Genomic DNA, 20,369 nt, shown 5'->3' on the forward strand with positions numbered 1-20,369 from the left:
CTTATTCCTCCTTTCCAAACATAACTGTTATCCATTCACCTGAAAGTTTGAACTTTAATTTATCACCCCATAGGAAAAAATCCAAACCTTGTTTTTGGTCTATTTGTTTAGGTATGAGCAAATTGGAGTTGATTTTTCTTTTATTTCTGGGTCAGTCGTAGTGCATTTCTTAGACTTCAAGCATGGAGAGATTGTTTTGTATGCACCTTACTGTGGGAGCTGAAAGCTGCCATCAAATATTTCTGCTGGTATTTTTTTTAGTCATTTGAGAGTTTTGACCAACTCCCTCCTTGAAACCTCGTGGCATTTGTTGTAAATGTCATCTTTTTGACACATCCAGATTTCTTAGCCATGTTCTTTAATTTAAAATTTGTTAACCATGAATCCAGTTGCATCTCTAGAAAAATGCAGGGTTTTCACTATTTTAATGTCCTTTGTCTCATTTGTGTATGGGAACAGTATCTGTGAACTAATTTGGACAATTCACTCGACTTAGCCATGTTTCTAACATGCAATGAAATATCACTTTTAGCAGTTATGGTATCTGAGATGCTCCATCTCAATTATGCAATTTTTTTTTTCTTTAATTTTAGGTTACATCAGGGGTGGATAGATTGAACTAAATAAACATAGCATCAGGTAGAAAATAACATCACTTATATATGTGCATGCATAAACTACAATATTTGCCTGGTGTGAATAGAATAACTTTGTATTCAGAAATGCCTGATCTGTAGATGGAAAATAAAGTGTAGCATGCACATGATGCGTTGTATTTATGTCAATCTCCCAAAAAATACATAAAAAGTTTTAAATTCACAACATGAATTCCATGATCTTGGATAGTAAAGAGTTTTTCAAAGTGGAAACAATGTTTACTCTTTCATTTCACACTACACGCAATTTGTGTGATGCAATATCAGTTCATTGAACAGGCTGGTGTTTCACGCTTCTGGTGTGCTGTTTCTATATTTTGAATATATAGTTGTCTGTGGGTCTCTGTGTGTGTGACCTTTATTAGTGTCTGGAGGTTATTGGCCCTCTGTCGTCACTTTGTAAAGAGGAGCCCTAATTAAAGGAGTTCCAGTTGACCATTGTGTGACAATGGAAGGGAGAGATTGCCTTTCAGCTCGGTGACCAATGCAGAAACTTCCTCCTCCTCCTGTCGAATAAAAGAGTCCGATACAGAAAGCGATGAATGCCTAAACCAAACAAAGGCTCTTTAAAAGACTGTCACCATGCTATCTGATATCTCCTGCACCAGCACTCCTTTGAATAAATCTTTTTTCACTGAAGCAGGGAGAAGGAAATTAAAAGCTGACATTTAAAAGGCTGCTGCTAGGGCTCGAGGCCCCCAGGATCAATACCAAGGTATCTCACAAGTTTCCCCACATATTAGCTCATGTTTCCACAGGGCATCACAGACCAACTAAAATGAAACCAAAATCACTTTTTGGAATATTACTGTTTTCTAAACATTGAGTGGAGGCAAGTGAAAGCTGACTGAGTTGGGTGAAAGTGCCAGGGTGTGTCTTGTGTTTCTGTGCCTGTGTGTTTAGAGGCTCTCCTCTCTCCTGCGTCAGCACCTTGAGTTGACATTGTTCATTGGGGATTACGAGTACCGTCAACAGCATCATACTGGAGAGAGGAAGAGAGGAGGAATCAGAGTAAGAGTAAACAAGAATATAGTAAGCTGTGGGGTTGTCTGTAGGGGGAGTGAAGGGGTTACTTTAAGCAACATTCCTGACATTTTTGTACTGGGTGACATTGTCAGCTTGCAACTTTGTGAACAGGTTGTCAACTCATGTATAGCAGCCTTACTCAAGGTCATGTCAGCCATAACTCCTCTGGGAGTTATGGCCCGTTTTTCCCTGACATGCAAACATGTGTCCCGCCCTACACATATGAGACTATGACCTCCGTCCTCTCCCACAGCTCCTCAAACTTTCTCTCTCTGCAGCCCTGTCACAAAGTTACCCTCACCTATAGCTGCCTTGTAACCTTTATCTGTGTAGCCCTGCTTTAAAAGAGCTTAGCCACGGCTGAGCCAATACCAATACCAGTACTGGGAGTTCCCTGCAACAAGTAAAAGGGCTCTGGTTCCTACACTACCACTAGAATAAATAGGCAGCACTTTAAGGGCTCATAATCAGTTTAAGTGATCCTCTTACGTGATACACTATTATGCGTGGGATCATGAGCACCAAGCAGGAATATAAAAAACCTGCCATTGAAGAGCTTATTAAGTTATTTTACTATGTCTCACAGTATCAGTCATTCTGTTTCTTTTGCTTTGAATCTATGTGTTTGTGAGGCTACTTAGGGCTTTGGCTTGTTTAGCTTGTCAGGTAACCCCTCGTACTTTGGAGGATGGGCACGATGTGTGTCAGTGATCAAACTGATCAAAGACAACAAGACAAGAACAGGCACAGCTGTCAGCAGCCATCAGCAAGTCTGTATCTGATTGTTATGGACAGAGCTGACAGATCTACTAGCTGCTGTTATGAAATCAGAGAGCAGCCGAAAGGAATCGGTAAACTAAAATAAACTGAGCAGTTACTGGTAGAAATGCTCTGTCATATATATTTTTGTGGTTTAAACTCCTTTCATTGAAGACAACTTGTTGAAGTGACCATAGTTTGTATCCAGCTTTGTTGAAGTAATGCATGGCAGCCTCTTGCAACTGTCCTTTCACTGCCCACTGCTGGTCGGCTGACTGAATGTTACAGCTTTATTTGCTTACAAGAAAAAAATATGTCCCTGTTTGTAAATCTTTCTGATTATGAATAATACAGTCAGTGTTTGATAGAAAGAAGCAGCTCCATTTTATTCAGACTGCAATGTTTGGAAGCAAAGGAGGAGAAATGTATTCAGCAGCAAAATGCAAGCTGGATATCAGAGATGATAGCCTCACTAGTTAATGGCCTGTTACAGTTGTTCTACTTGTGTTGGTTCATAAAGAGCAACATTTCAAAACAAACACTTGAACACTGGTAGTAAATTATTTTAGACATAGCAGGAATAATTGTTTAATTTCAATATCAAACAAAACAGAATCTGTTTTTCTTTTATATTTAGTTTTTATTTTAATACTGTGACACGTTGGTTGCTTTGTCTGGTTATTGTATGATAAGAATCTCGTACTGGGAAATGCCTCCTTTCCCTTGTCATGAAAATGATTAGAGCTTTTAAGTATGTAATTTGTATTTGCTATTTTTTAGAATGAAAGAGGTTTGGAAAATAAAGATTGTTAGAAAACATCCCCTTTCCCCCCCAGATCTTGTTTGTGTTGTACAGAGCTTGAACCTTTCACATCTTTCCTTTGGCGAATTCAACTCAGAGCCACACAGAGACGAACACACACACATACACGCATGCACACACTCGCGCACTCACGCATGCGCTCGCACGCACTCTGTTCTAAGTTTAATTTAAAAACACCAGTCATCCTTGTTTCTCCATTCTGAGAGAAAACTGGTGCAGCTTGTAAAAATGGCACAGCCATAAAGTTGGAGCCGGTCTGTGATATAGTAATACTGTTATATACTCGGGTATCAAAGCGAGTGTTTTGCTTTGAACCACTTTATTAAAAACTCAGCTTAATGCGATTTGTGCCGGAATAAACTGAAACTCTGCATGTACGTCAATATGACTGTTATATCAATATAAATTCAGTTTGTATTTACTGTTAGCGTAGGGGTTAGGTTTATGCGTTTGGGCCTGACAAAATATTTTGACAGATGTCAAGTTGGAGAAGACTCCAAAAGCGGAAGAGGCTGAGAGCAGTGTTTGCAAAATGAGAGTTCAGTTTTATTTCCGTAGAGAGTGAACATCTTCCACAAATTTTCTCCTGCTGTCATTCCCGCAGCGCAGTGGTAATTTTTATAGTGTGTAGGAGGGAGATTGCTGGGACCGAGCTGCATTTCTGAGTGTAAACAGCAGGGGCATCATGTATTAAAGGTTTCATAGCTAAAAGTTGGTGTAGCTAGCTCCACATTTGTATCAGTTCAACGCATAAAAACACACACACACGCACACACACACGGCTGTGCACCTTTTCTTTATGCACCTCATTTTGTCTGAAATGTCAGCTGTAGGTGTTGCACCTTTATGAAGCTGTTTATGACCGTATATGATTGCCTATACCATCTCCTTAACGATCATCAAATCTGACCTGTTTGGAGTTTAGCAATTACCTTCTGTTCCCAGTATCCACATCTCTTAAGTATCTAGGACTTACATTTGACTCCTCATTAGGCTTTGGCAAACACATCACAGTGATTTCTCAGTCCTGTTCCCAGAACACGAGACATGTTCTCCAGAGCCTAAGATTATTCATACTTTGATGCTGTAGTGTTTTGACTATTATCGTGTTGTTTTTGTCAGTCTGGACAGGCCACCAGTTTCATGTCTCCCACGTGTCCAGAACACAGCAGCCAGACTTCTCACTAAATTTAGTAAATTCACTTAAATCACTCCGATATTATACTCTCGACTCCGACTCACATTACCACAAACAATTATGGTATATTGTCCTTTTTTGATAACAGCAACGTGATGATATACTGTAATAACATCCTAAAATAGGGTTGTTACGTTTGTCTCCATTGAAGGAATGTATAATCTAACTTTTATCTATCGAAGGAAGTAAACTTGCAAGTTTTCAATTAGGGATTTTAGAGAAAGTTGTTTTGTCAATATGTTTCCGATCTTGATATTTTTCTAACATAATCACTCAAGGTTTATCAACATGTTTATGCATTACGTTTCAGTATTTGGTTGAACTACATTCAGGAAGCCAAACACAGGATGGATATTAATCCAAACAGATTTTTCCATTTTTATTGCAGTCTTGTCCCAAAGCAGTTACAATCACATTGTTTTACTGCCAGGTGCTGTAACTGACAGGTCATGTTAAAGGTTAACAAAGAGGCCAGAGTTAGAAATTAGTGGCTTAATGTTTTAAATTAGATGTCTGGCCTTCCCTTAACCTTGATGTATAGCTTAGATCAGGCTGTTTTTTTTTTTGTTTTGTTTTTTTTTTTTACTCTGTGTAAAATGTTTGGAAAAGAAAACCGCAACTTGTAAAATGACTTTTCTTTTTTCCCCTCCCTGTTGGCTTTGTGAGAAAGTATTTTGTGACTCATTGGTTTTGATCAACTACCTCATTAATTCCCTGCAGATCCATTATAGTTATTTTCTGTCCTGAGAAATGTGAAATCTTATTCATTACACCAACATCTTCCAAAGTTATAAATTTATGTTCACAAAAGCAAAGTTGCATTCAAACTGATATTCATAACGGCACCTCGGAGTGTATTTACTAGTATTTGGTGCATGTGTTTGTGTGTTAATAGCATGTGTGCATCGATGTTGTGACACCTGTTCCAGCATGACACTCATCAGCCATGAGGACGACACGGGGTTTTGACACTCCCTGTCGATATGACAGCTCAGACAACATGGATGTTAATCTCTCCTAACTGCTCACAGCCTAATTAAATCTTCCAGAGCAGGACACATGTGCAAATCCATGCACACACATAAAGCACATGTGAGAACTTCTAATTTGGTCCTGGATGTGTGTAATTTAACATTTTTTCTGTTCTCTAGAATTAGGCATTCAGTGGTTTGTTTGATTATTAGAGCTTGTGTTTGACAAAAAGATGAAACCATTAAAGTTGTTGCTAAGTTAAATATACAATGTTTGTACACGCACCATTCTTCCGTTTTATATTGGTCATTAACCGCTTTTCAGCTTCAATCGGGTCTTTCGTTTTACTGTGTCTCTGGCTCTACTTGAAGGATGCCTATTTTTGTAACATTTTCAGTTTGACCTAAATTAAAACATGTTATAATTATTTGCTTTTTAGTTGTATCTGACCAATATTAGTCCTTGAGAGAAGTTTTCTTTTATTTTGCAGATTGTATATTGTTGTCCTTCAAATCGTCCTTGCTCTCTTCGCCCTTTTTGTGAGCTATTTCTCTGCTATTATTCTGCTATTGCTTTAATAACTGTTTCCAGATATGATGGTGCTTGCACAGATCTCCTATACTTCAACTTAACATTTCCTATTTGACATCAAGGTGCTTCAGTTTTCTTTCTGCTGTCCTGCCACATGTATCAGCTGACAGACTTTAGCATGAGTAGTTCACACATAAAAAAAACCTTTTTATGGACCTGTGGACTAATATTTCTATTTTTATCTTTTTTTTTTTTTTTAGAATTTCAGGGGAATTCAAGAGGGAAAGTAATCATAGATATTCTCAAATCTAACATGAAATGTAATCTAAGTTGATATTTTCTAAACTTAAGTTGTTTAGTGTCAGTTGACTCTTAAAGAAAAATGATCTGATCAATCCAAAATAAATCTGAGTTACCTCCTCCTAGTACACCTTGGGTGATTAAACCACAATGAGCAATAAATACATTATGTAAATTACTGTAAATAATGTAAATAAAGCAGGTATAAAATGACATGGGCAGTTTTAAATACCTCGCAAACGGCTTGGGCACAAAACAACCAAAATGATATAATCAAGAAATGGCAAAGAAAAAGTGGCAAAATGACCACCAGATGCATCCATATAGGAAAAATGGCCTGCTCCCTTTCTACCATTTTTTTTTAAATCCACAAAGTTTGAGATTGTTTTTACTCTGCTTTGTTTACTTAAATTTATTCAAAGAACCACAGAATGACTGCATATCTGGTGCTTCCTTTCTAAACACTTCACTTGTTTTTTGTCCTTAATGTCCTTCCACAGACCGAGGAACTCCATTTACTTCGAGTTTCTTCCGATAATAACTTTTCTCCCTTATTTATCTCTGTGCATCTGTTTTCTTATCTATTTGTCTATTTGTGTATTACTTTTTTTTTACCTTACCACTTTTTCCCCCGCTTGACTGTTTGCCACCCTCGTTCCGTGTATCATCGCGTCTGTGATTCAGTCTTCCTTTTTTTTTTTGCCTCCATCTTTGTCATCTGTCAAGACTTGGCTCCCTCAGAGTTAAACAGGCTAAACAAAAAGATTACAAACAGTGGGTAGAGTGAATCTAAAGAGGAAGACAATTTGAATTTGTTGTGGATAAAGAATGAGGAAAGGGCTGTGCAGTCAAAGAAAGGCAGTGGAGTCAGAGTAAGGCTGTATTTGCCTGAGGGAAAAAGGCTGAAAAGTAGCTCTCTCAACAGATGTGCGGGGCAGTAAAGTGTAATTGAAATGCCAGCAGCAATGGTCTTATCTCCCTGCTACAGGAGCCTGCTGCCAGTCTCAACATCAGTTAGATGTCATTTTACCTAAGTCTGAATCAGCCTGCCACAATCCGCAATCCCCATTCCTCTGATGCTAGGCAGGAGAAAAAGGCAGAAATGGATGAGGGGGAGGAGAAAGAAAGGGAGGGAGAGGCAGGGTGGGGGATTTTGTAATAGGATTTCAGTAGCACCCAGTTAACTTCCACCACCTGGACTTAGTTGGTAATTTGATATGCCCCATCAATAGGATTAATTTACACCACCGCAGCATTACCATTGCCATTTCTTTGACTGTTTAAAAAAATAAAATAAATAAATAAATATATATATATATATATATCAATTCATTTCTCTCCACACATTTCTACGCTTGTCCTGATCCTAATCAAACTGGAGGTGGGAGGAAGGAAGTGAGGGAGATCTGTTCCAGAGTTTTCTAGCTATATACAAAGTCTTTACACCCAGAGGAGGGTTGCAGCCAGACGGACATCCGCTGTGCTCCAGGCAAGGCTTTTTTTTTTTGGCCAGGCGACATCTCTATGGGAGAACCATAATGTCCTCCCAGATTAAAGCCTGGCACTCCTGAGCTGCTGCCTTTTATCAGAAACTTTGCTTCCACAACATGGGATCATCTGTGGGACATTAAAGCTGACTTATTTCTAGAATGTAATCCTAACGTGCCATGATTTTTGTGCCAGTGGTTATTTTTGTGGTGGCAGTGACAACTTCTCTACAACTCTGCACCATTTTTGGCTCTTTTTTTTCAGGTACCACAAGTTGACATGAGTTGTAGCAAACTGAAAATAAAAAATATATATATATACTTCTGAAATATAGTGTATCTTGTAAAGGTACTTGTACACAGTTTTCATAATTTTACCAAACTATAATCTGTGTTATGCTTAATGTGTTAATGGTTTAGAAAAATTGATAGAGTTGTACTTCTACAAACTCTCCTGCCTGTTTTACTGTTGAAGATCTCAGTAGATCCTTCAGTCTTACTGTGCACACCAAGGTTTTCAGATCTCTGTAAAAAATCTTCTAATAACAGTACTGTATTTTCCTCACTAGAAGGCGCACCTTTAATAAATGACCTATTTTAAAACTTTTTTCATATATAAGGCACACCACATTATAAGACGCATACGCTTCAGTTTGGGTTGCCGATTTGTTCCGTACTCTATTATTACACATCCACATTTGTAAATAAGTGGTCCCCAAGTACTTTATATAGTAGTCTGCCCCAGTCGTTGTTTCACTCACGGTGTTGGTGTTGCAATATTGTGCCCAACTGCTTTCTGGGTAACACAGACCAACCGACACGCTGCCACCGCAGCCTCTGTCTCTCTTCCCCCGCCCTCCTTGGCTTTAAATGTATTATCAAACTTTATTAACAAACCAGCATTCTGACAACTATCCCAGCATGCACCGCGCACTACTTCTTCTACGGGGGAAAATGAAATCGGCGGCTGCTTACCGTAGTTGCTAGACCTGTTGTGGCTCAGTATAGGTCCATATATAAGGCGAACCGGATTATAAGGCGCACTGTCGGCTTTTGAGGAAATTGAAGGTTTTTAGGTGCGCCTTATAGTGCGGAAAATACGGTAATCACTTCCCACGACGCAGAAGAATTGATACATTAGTGATTAGTTCTCATCAAATTAAAGTATTGAGGCTGTATTTGAGTAAATTTCTGTTCATTTTCCAAACATGTTTTTACTACATTAAATGAATTACTTTACACCTTAACTTGAAAATAATGCATTTTTAAATCATTTGTTAATTTGTGTTTCATTTCAGCGGGTAATTTTCAACATTGTTAACTTCTCAAAGACCAAGAGTCTCTACAGAGAAGGCATGTCCCCTGTAGTCAAGTCTACCAGTCGGCCAAAATGGTAAGTAGAAATGTTCATCTTGCACATCTCACTTTGCATTTTGTAATTTTTATCTGTTTTAATAATTCACAAACAGAAGTTGTGTTTTTTTATATATATATGACTTTTTCCAACTTTGAAATGTGTCTCTGATCTAGTTTACTCACATGTTCCCTAACAAACGCACACACCCCCACACACACACACACACACACACACTCGCACCCCCCCACACACACACGCACGCGCGCACATACACACACCTACGCACGCACGCACGCGCGCACACGCGTACACGCAGGCACACACTCACACACCCACCCCCACAAGCACACACACACACACACAAATGCTCACATCACATACCCGAAACTTTAGTTTTCCAGATTGGATGCATCTGGGTGCATTAGCATGTGATCCTATGGTTTGGAGCCTGATGGCTGTCTGATGTAATAACGCTTGACTGATGGATGCAGAGATGTGTATGCACGCGTGAGAGTGAATGAATAGGTGGGGCAGGAGGGAATGGGCATGGTGCAGTGAGGTTGGGCACGGTGTCTGCCAAGCAGGCTGGTGTATCCAGTGGGGCGGAGAACAGGGGAGCATGATGAAGTGTTGCCATCCAAGAGGAGCCCTGACATCTGTCATCGGTTGATGGAGGGCATCGGCAAAAGCGGCAGGCATCTGCCACCCTGAGCTGTGCAAGTCTGCTGGCTTCGTGCTCGCACCGACGATGGCATGCCGGGCGCAGGCTAATAGGAAGAGACAATGGGCACGACACCGTAGTCAGGAAAAATGAACTGCTGTCTGCAGTACAGCACAGTGCAGCGTGGTGCATCTTAACTTAACCTCCTTGCTCTCTTTGTTTTCATTCCTTGTTTAGTTGCAGCTGTCTGTTGTTTGCTCGTGCGGAGGTAGGACTGTTTTCTTAGATTCAACGCGTCTCCTTGTGTCTGCTCGCTCCATCAATTTATTCAGAGAATAGCATGCTTTGAATTTTGCTTTATCTTTCTGATGAAAGTAGTTACTCCTGGTTATGTAGTTTTCTACATAACCAGGAGTATTTCTACGTCATATTGCCTCTATAATATAATAAAGCTCTATGAATATCTAAGGGCATCTGGAATATTCCATCCCAACCTAGTTTCCTGGAATCTCCTATTTTATCCAGGCAATTTATCGCGCTGTTGATGTAAATCATATTTGCTGATGGTGAAAGGACCAGTCCTACTACTGCTCAAGTGCTTCTTTATAGAGGTTTGGTTCAGCTGTTGAGTTTGTGTGGAACAAAGAGAGACTGCAGCCTTAAAATAGTCCTGATTTTTACCAGTCAAACTATAACGTGAGTCTTTTTTTAAGAATTGCACTGTTTTTCTTCTAACGAATGGCTTAAATTTCAGTGAAATGTTTAACTGTAGCAAACTATAAATTTTGCCGAGACACAGTTATTCTTTATGCTTTTGAAGCAGAGCAGAGGTTCCGTCAGGGTCACAACCTGGAGTTCTGCAGCGATAACGTCTGATTATATTACGTTGGATACAAAACATAGCTGAATTTAAATCAGTTCTAAGTCAGATCAAGTTTTCAAAATGTATTGATTGATGACTTATTAGTCTATAAACTGTAAATATAACTCTGAGTATAAATTCTACAACATTATGAGTTTACTTTTACAAGCCCATTTACTTTTTACATATAAAGATGGAAACCAAAATTTCCATCTTTATATGTAAAAGCGTAAACGTGGAGTGAAGAGGACCATATAGAAATGTGGTCAGAAGAAAATATATTGCAGCTACTTGTAACCACTCACAAAAACGAGGTTTTCAAGCTAATTAGTGTGAAAATGGAGGTATTGGGATTCCCTCGTACAGTTGCACAGTGCCGCACTAAGGTGAAAAGACTTTGCCGTCAATACATCAAAATGCGTGACATGCTAAGGACAAGTGGAAGTTCAGGAGACGCGAATGACAAATTTCCTTTGTATGATGAACTAGTTGCTATACTTGGCACTCGATCCAGGACTAGCCTGCAATATGCTGTGGAGTTTGACCAAAAATAGCCTCCGCTCTATGTCTTCTTCAGAGGTTTTTGTGTCAATTCCTTCAATGGTTCTTGCTGTAGCGCCACCAAAGGCGACGGGGGGAACAGATTTTTTAGTTAGTTTGAGTCGTTTGACACAGTGTAGTGTGAATGCGAACTACAGTCCCGAAAATGGAACAAATGTTGCAATTTTGAGCCCGATCGTACCGAGCCTACCGGCCTTTCAGGTGTGAAAACACCCTTAGTTACTTTAACATTTCAGTTGTTGATAGTTCTGCTTGTCAGTGCTAATGGCTTCATGTTAATGTTTCAGAGTGAGAAAATGATAGCCACTTTTAGTATATTGAGTTCTGCATTTTCCTAGAGGTCATAACAATGTTAAAAATAGTTATAATTAGTATTTTATGTTAATGTTGGGAATATCCAACAAGCAGTAATAATTGCATTGAAACCTGAAATTAACAAAACAGCATCAGTTAAGGGTAAATCTGCAAAATACTTGTCACCTGCCAGAGCCATTTGCTGAGGTAGAGTTCCACTTTCTTTATCTGAGTTAGTCCTGATTCTTGCAATGGAAATAAAAACTGTTGAAGAATGGATGCTTGAAAAGGATCCTGGTTGTTTGAAAAGGATTCTGCAGTGGAAATGTACCTTAGTATTGTGAGGAAAAAAAAAAGAAAGCTTTGTTGGGAATGATGCAGACCTCTAATGTGATCCAACAGGTAACTAGAGTACATACTCTAGCTACCTGTTAATCTGTACAGAAAGCACCTTAGCATATTAAATTGCAATTTATGTTCTTAATCCTTTTAAACCCTAAGATGTTTAAAGATCCATGCTTTCTGGGTTCATGTAGTTGAAGCTAACATCGCTGACACCTGACTCTGTTTCCCTCCAAAGGCTAAACTAGTTTTAACCACTCTTCTCACCACCATGCCATCGAAGGGGCAACATGCCTCTCGTACTTGTAAAGCTATTTTCAACTGTTTCTAGGCTTCCAAGACCGCAGCTGTCATTGTCTGTGTCCCCAGAAAGTGGTCAAGATGCTTTTAACACAACCTCCTCTATTTGACTTTCCATGAGCACAACAAAGCACAGACAGCTCCTAAACTAGCAATCTTCTTTTTGACAGTTACAGATATGGAATAAATAAAAACGGCAGAGTGGAGAGCTTCACCTGTCTGGTCCAAACTCACACAGCTTAGGTTCGTGGGGGAAACGAAGAAGAGAGGGAGGGAAGCTGAGACGTCGAGACAGACATGGAGGTTGGAGGAGAAAAACACAAAAAAAACAAGACAGAGATTAGAGACAGGCAGACACCGAGGAGAGAAGTGGAGAGAGTGAGCAGCAAACGATTGCTCCCCACCGCCCACCAGCCTTATGTCTGTTTTTATCAAAAGGATCGTCAGTTTTAGCTAAGGAGATGAAGCCTTTATCTCCCCGTGCAGGTGCCTTATGTCCTGGGGCTCCGGATTCGTTTGGTGCTGGAGGCTGCAGAGCTCGACTGGCCTCGGCAAAGCTGGGCATCTCGGAGAGAGACAACTGCCAGATTACAGTCCAGCAGGACATTCACTGCTACAGGTGGAGGGATCTATCGTTTATCCCTCACTCAATCCCCTTTTTCCTTCAGTCCATCCCTTCATGACTTTTCTAGCCAGGAGACACCGGAAGCCCGTATCATCCCACATTACAGCACAGCTGCAGGCTGAATGTTTGATAAGAAAAAAGATTTACAGGCAGAGAATGAATTACTTTCTGAACTTTGCAACAAATTAATGATGAAGTTGTGATGAGCAGATAACTAAACTCATCTCGAGGTTTTTTTTTATTTTTTATTTTTTACTTTTTTTTTATTCTGCTTTGTGGAAAAGAAAAACTGACAACCGCAATAGAGAAACAGCTGGATGCGAGCAGAGCTGTTACTTTGCACCAACATTAGTACCGTATTCATTATTCATTGTGACTTCTAAAAATACCAATCGGCACTAGAAACTGGGAATTGACTTAACATTCAGAGTGAAAAAGTGTGAGTGTTTGAGTCAGAGAAAAGAGAGAAAACCATATTTTCTTGTACTAGTCTGTCGAACACAACAGCCCCCTCGGTGACAGTAAGTGCCAACCGAGCTCCCTGCGGTCTGCTTGTTGTTAGACTGCTAGAGCAAAGAATTGCTCAGAATCCTTATTTTCCGAGATAAGCTAATTAGAAAGTCAGGGAGCGTGGTGTAATGCAGCTGTCGGAGGCCGGAATGCGGTGACTGGGATAATGGCCAGCAAGGTTGCACGAGACTGCATCAGCCATTAAAGAAAAGGGAAAAAGAGTGGTAGAATTTGAACAAATGGGCTGCAATAATGGATTGTTTTATTAGTTTGTGTGCAAAAGATTGAACAAACCATTTAAAAATTGATAAGTTACGCAGGCACCGTACATGGTGAATCAGCTAATGGCATGGCAGTAACTCAATACATGTAAGCATCTAGATGTGGTTGTTGATACCAGACCGGTCAGAGTGTTTCAGAAACTGCTGATATACTGGGAACTTAGTAAGCAACCTTTTCAGTTTTGTTTGGCAAAAAGAAAACATCCAATGAGTGATATTTGTGTGCAAGAAAGTACCTTGTCGATGTTGGTGGACAAAAGGCAGACTGGGTCAGGATGATGAAATGGTTCACAGTAACTCAACTCACCAGCCATTACAAACAAGATGTCAATTATTTCATCTCTGAGTGCACAACATGTGGAAACTCAAGCAGATGGGCTTGTGCAGCAGAACACTACACCGGATACCGCTCCTGTCTGCTAAGAACGAGAAATTAAAGCTGCAGTTTGTGCAGGCTGATCATGTTGGCTTTTATTTATTTTTTTTAGATGTTGTGTGGTCTAATGAGTCCGGTGATTTCAACTGCAACATTCAGATAGTGGGGTCAGAATTTGATGTAACTTTGAAAGTGTGAATTGATCCTTTTCTATAAGAATAGTTTAATCTGGTATTGGTGTAAAAGTGTGTGAAATATGTTCTTGCATATTTTGGGCAGCATTTAAACACTGCAGCTTACTGTAGTATTCTTTTTGACCATATTCATCCCTGTAAGACAATGTTTTCCCATCTTCTGATGGCTACTTTTGCAAGATAATGCACCATGTCACAAAGCTCAAATTATCTCCAACTAGTTTCTTTAACATCAGTTCATTGTACTCCAGTGGACTTCACATCAAAGAGAACTCCTTTGGGACTTAGTAAAATAGGTGATCCTCATCGTGGATGTACGGCAGAGAAAACTGCAGCAACATATGATCATAGCACTTCAATATAGACCAAAATCTCTAATCAGGGTTTCCAACGTTTTGTTGAATCCGTCACAAAACAATAAAGCACTTCTGGAGGTAAAACAGATTCCAAGCCTTTAGAAGCCCGGTGTGCTTAATGGAGTGATTTTTGAGTAAATAAGGTCAGCTTCTCATCTTCAGACGCCTCATTTTGTTAAAATACCAGTCGACACCATGTCAGTGAGCGTAAAAATATAAATCTAGCATTAATGATCCTCAGACTGTAGATTTAGGTACTTCTACTCAAATCGTTGCCTGATTACCAAACTCTTACTCAGTGTGAATCTTGACAGTTTATCTGAAACGTCCTTCTTCTCTTGTTGACTCAACTCACTGAGTACAGTCTGAGGCTGTTTTATTGTATCGGGATATTTTACGGTTAATCTAACTGACTTCTACTAAATGCATGAGTCGACTTATTTACACTTTGTGTGTTTTTAAACCTTTTAGAAAAACACTCTATTTAAACCATTTAGAAAAATGTAAACCCTACTTGCTCATTTAATTACAAAGAGGACATTCACAATGATTTATATATCAAACACACTGATTTGGAGTGTCTCCTTTAATTAACTTTTCGCTTTTTGGTTTAGTCTGTGGGTGTAAAAATAGCTTCACCTCTAACTGAGCTAACGGATGAACAGTCAGAGTTGGGTGGGGGAAGGGGGGGGGATTAGTTGCCAAACATTGCTTCTAAAGTTTGAACCAACCAACCTTGATGAAGGGTAAATCTGTTTTTTCCCTCGCACTTTATTATGGGGCACAACAAATAAAACCGAGTACAGATTTCTTTTTCTTTTTTTGTTTATTTTACAAGCAGCTGTGCACAGCTGCTTGTCTGACACACACATACAGTCAGTCAATCAGTGAGTCAGTCTGGAGGCTTTTGCATCTCAACTGAAATCCCTCCTGTAAGCAGGTGATGCAACAGCAAAGTGAAATTCTATTTGGAAGTGTCTGCCTCCCCATTGAGGTGCATGTTTGCAGTAATTGTTCTGTCAATCAGAAATGCTCCGTCCTGTGTTTTTATTTTTTATTTTCTGACTTGCCACCTGTTAAGTCCTGGCAGAAGGTGAAGGGGGGAGGGGGAGAGGTGAGACAGAGGTGAGAGGAAGATGCTGGATATGTCCGCTGGTCTGTGTGATTCTTCCTGCTCATGTTTTAGTTTGCTAGCGTGTGTGTGACTCAGTGAATTCAGTGGTTGTTTATATGTTCAAATATGCAACTTTGTCATGAATTTTTATTTATCCTTTATGCAGTTTATTAAACTCGATGTTGCTAGTTTGTTTTATTCAATCATGGATTGTAAAGGTGCTACGAATAAACAGTCCAGATGTTTTAGCCAGTAGTTGACTGTAGACCTAACCAGGGAAATATAACAAAAATATAGCATCTGCCATTATTTTACTTTCCTTAATGAAATCCTTAACTAAACTTGACTGCAGATCCTGTGTTTTATTTTGTTTCTCTGCCTAAACAAAAGAAAAGACAAAAGAGGAGCTTCTGACTAACCAGAGTTTAGCAGAAAGTAGATCAGAAGTAAATTGTTGTAAGTGGATAGTATATCAATCAAGGTGCTTGATTGAAAAATAGCAAACTCTCTGGAAATATCAAACAATTTAAAATATGTCTGTGGAATTTTACGGTATGTTATCTTTTGAAAAGTTGACCATCTCTAAAAGTTTTTTTAATGCTTAAAATGTAGTGAATTGGTTTACTTTGTCATTCAGAGAGGAGTCTCCAATCTGGTAAAATACGAAATTGCATTGTTTACCAGCAAGGGCGGTGAATGGAAAATAGATTTTTGATGTTGCTTCAGTGCTTTGTGTGTCAATTGTAAAACATCTCCCTCAAAAATGTTCTCATGCCCAGCAGTAGGCCACTCGCATCTTCAAGGGAAGGAGCAAAACTCACCTTTGATTAAAGCAATCCAAATGGATGTGTTTATTGAACTTGAGTTATGGTGATAATATAGCATGTGGAAGAGTTTACAATTGTTATGATGTTAATGTTATCCTGTCTGTCTCTGTTGTGTCTTATAGAGTCAAAAAATATTTTCTTAAAACCAAAAAAGTTGGGTTTATTTATACCGCACCAATGGAGAATGGGTCATTTCCCGACACCTTTTGGCACTTATAGGCCCAATTCATAGCCAGTTATGTCACATCTAATTTGCTCCATTAAAAAAAAAAAAATCATATTTATTCCAAATGAAGCAAACAATACAATTACATTGACAGGATGATTATGAATCTTAATAACCTCTCTGTGTGTCATCTTGATTTTTACCATCTCCAAAGTGTAGCTAACATATCAGCCCTTTTAAATAAAGGCAATTGTCTGAATAATAAAAACTGTAATCCATGAAACTGTAAAGTTTACAAAAGTGGCCAAACTAAATAAAAAAAAAATACTCATTCAGCACAGCAGATGAACCAGATCTACTTGTATTTGTTGTATGTTTTACTCATATGGCTTGAAGTGGCGGAGGAAAATTGCACTTGTCAGCCTCAAAGAAACCTCTTATACTGCACGCCTCCCTTCCTCCAACTGCAGCGGTACTAAGCAGGGCCATCTGACTCTGAGCATGGGCAGTGTGTTATGATGGTGAGGGAGATGGTTTCTCTCCATGGGACGGAGTGCCAGGCAGCAAATTGAAGACGAACAAAATGTAAAGGTTGTATGATAACTACAGCAGATCTCGCAGACTCCTCCTAAGGTTCGGCGCGCATCTCGCACGGCTCCTCGCCTGCCGCTGAGCCGCTTGCGCAATTAACTGTGTGCCATGCCTTTTAATAATAGACATTTTAATTGTCGACAAATGAAGAGTGATGTAAAATAGCTAATAGCTTGTGCTAATTAATAGGGGAATTGAACGCTTGTTAATTAAGGGCAAACAGGACAAGGACCGTCTCGGTTAATTTGAGCAATAAAACCGAGACGAACGACTGATTTCTTAACAGATCCTCTGCAGAAAAACACCAAGCGACCCTCCACTACATTGTCTGAAAACACTCATAGGCTCAATTCTTGCCTTTACCTCTCTGTCCTTTGGTCGGATTTTGAGACGCATGCATAATCTAAGCATACACAGAAGTAATATAAACGAGAATGGCCTGGCCTCCTGCATATGACTCCCCAAAGATAAGAGGAAATGAAACAAATCCTACCTATATAGTGTCCTCAGAATGTAATAAAGGCTATTAGCCACAAGTGTTTTGGTGGTATAATAAAACGCTTGATTTGTTTTCATGTCTAGCTGATAATTTAAACAGAAACCAATTTCTGTTCATATTTAGGACGTCGTTCTGCTTCAGCTATGTCTTTGTTTCCTCAGCTTTTTTTAGCTGGCCTTAGAACTGAACCTTAAAACCAGCTTACTGCATTTTCACACTCATCTTTCTCTGTTCAAAAGCTTTACTGCCATGTTGTTCTGAAACACATTTATTACACTTTCAGTCTACTGTGCCTCAGGCCTCTATCTCACTGAGACATGAGCTAATTTCAAAGGGGCTCTATGCTTTCTTGATTTCATTTAGCAGTGAAAACTTTAACAATCATGTGAATCTTCTTGAGATTTCATTTTTAGATGCTAATATTAAAGAAATGTTATATACGATGTTCCCTCCCAATCACCATTGTCTAATGGAGAGCTGGACTTTTTTTTTCCCAAACTAAAGTAAGGACAGAAGTAAATGAAGGCGATGAATGTGGCTTTCAAGCATCTATAACCTTTGAATCTTTTAACATTTAGTCACATTACAACCATAGACTTCTGCTTCAAAAACAGTAAATGACAGGGAATCTTGTCAGTTGGATCAAACTAAGTACAGGGAAATCCTTGAAAAAAATCTGCTGGGGGCTTCAAAAAGACCTGGGATGGGGGGGCAAACGTTCACCGTCCAGAACTGCAACAGTCAGAAACATACAGCCAGAGCTACATTTCTTTAGCTACAATGCATTACATTAAACCAGTTGCTTTGAAACATCAAAATATGCATGGCTGGTAGAGACATGCCTAAAACGTCTTGTGGTTCTATAAAAGTATTAACTCAGAGAGACTGGGAAAAAACGCATGCTGCACTTTTCAGATTTGCATTTGCTAATTTGAAAGCCAAATTAGGCTCCACGTTGTGTTGGTCTATATGGCATAAAATAAATTGCAATTGACTTTGTGGTTAAAATATGTTTGAGATGTACTTTATAAACATACTGTATATATTACTCCCTTTTCACTTTAAAGGAACTGACTGCAATTAAGAAACAGAAGACATTACCTGTTATATAAAGTTGTTTTGACTCAAATCCAAACTTGGTGGGGTGTGTGTATTTCATACAATTTGATTACAAAAATGTTCTCATTCGTGTTGTCGTTTAAAGAGTCGAGAGAAAAGAGCCGTTCTTTAATATGAAAGGCCACTTTTCTGTTTCTACTTCTCAGTGCATTCTGCAAGTCTTTATTCTTTTAGGTAGAACAAATTAGGATAAAGAACAAGAGAGGGAGAAGCTCCAACTGCATCAGTCAACAGCTCCCACATTTTTCTTGCTCACAGAAACTCATTAGTATGCTGCCAGAGGTTGTGAAAGAGGATTATGTGGAGGAAATAATGGGACAAAATGTAGCAAATAGATTAATAATCTTCTGGCTGATAAGGATGCGATGTGTGTCTGTGGGTGTGCACAGCACCACATACGCCGTGTTTCGCAATGAAACAGTAAGTGTATTACGACAGAGAGGCACGTTGCCCCTGACTCTCCATTCAACCCACAAAATGACTTACCTGGACAGTTTTATGTTTGCCTGGAGGAGAATTAAAAAGCCACTTCATTTCCTCTTTTACAGGCTGGGTAGGCATGTCAGCACAGCCCTCCCTCTGAAAGCGCTCTAATCTAAATGCTTTTGTCAAGGGAGATTTGGTAGATTGCAGTAGGCAGAGGTACAAATTGGTTGTGTCATCTTATAATGGACTAGGTGAGGCGTTGCAGTTTTTCTGCAGCCAACAGCCTGATGATTACTATACTGTAAGTCCAAGCTTGTCTTTAGTATTGCAGGCGGAGGACCTCACCTTCACCCCATCTTGTTCGGGAAGTCTGTTCTTATGAACTTGGCAAAATATTTGATCAGGTTAAGCCCAGTAAATCCAAACACATTTTACAGCTGCTTATTCTTGAGTTATGTTACACATAAACTGCAGGACGTGAAGGTCCGAGCTTCCTTTACAAGACATGTCCACCTGCCACTATTGTGTGATGAGTCATTTTATATATTTTTTTTTTTCATGCATGGTTCAAAAAGCTAGGATCAAGAGCTCAGGGTCAGGTTGAACCCAACATGTCAGGGGTATTATGGTGGGTACTGTTAACTGGTGCTTTTAACACACAATGGACACATCATTCTGAATTGCACTGAGACAGAGCAGGTCACTAGATTTCAACATTGGATGGTTTTGTTAAAAACATACGCACGTCTGAATAGAGCAGGTTAGAAAACTATTTCTGGTCCGCCACACCCTAGAGTGTCGACCACGGAGCACATTGAATATGGTGTACCAAAATAACATTTTTAGAAAGCGGGTTTATTTTTTTGTTTTTGTTTTTTTCAATTCAAGCCCTGGAAAGCCAATTTGTGTCACCTTTTACGGACTGAAAACCTACTGAGCCCTAAATAAATACTTATAGAAGTGTTTGTTATAAACCTACAACAGATTACAGGAGTGTTATAAAGAAGTACTCAATGATTAAGATTTTTTTGCAGAGAAAGCTAAATATCTCTTTTAGTAATGCAATAAAACACAATTTCAATTTAAAGTCCAACATATTTAATTGATTCATAAAGGGAAAATAATTATTGTTGTATATAATCCAAGTTTATTCATA

General features: G+C 39.2%; 1 protein-coding gene across 2 annotated transcripts in view; it reads left to right on the forward strand.

The window, feature by feature from the left end:
- The window catches only part of agbl4 (AGBL carboxypeptidase 4), a 327,718-nt gene that overhangs the window by 103,586 nt on the left and 203,763 nt on the right, over positions 1-20,369 (forward strand). For both annotated transcript variants that reach the window (XM_008407873.2, XM_081606423.1), the window contains one exon: positions 9,051-9,145. In XM_008407873.2, coding sequence (XP_008406095.1) covers positions 9,051-9,145 — 95 coding nt within the window. The remainder of the gene's footprint in view (positions 1-9,050; positions 9,146-20,369) is intronic.

Source organism: Poecilia reticulata, chromosome 4 (genome assembly GCF_904066995.2).
Source record: "Poecilia reticulata chromosome 4, P_reticulata-male-v2, whole genome shotgun sequence".
Taxonomy (NCBI): domain Eukaryota; kingdom Metazoa; phylum Chordata; class Actinopteri; order Cyprinodontiformes; family Poeciliidae; genus Poecilia; species Poecilia reticulata.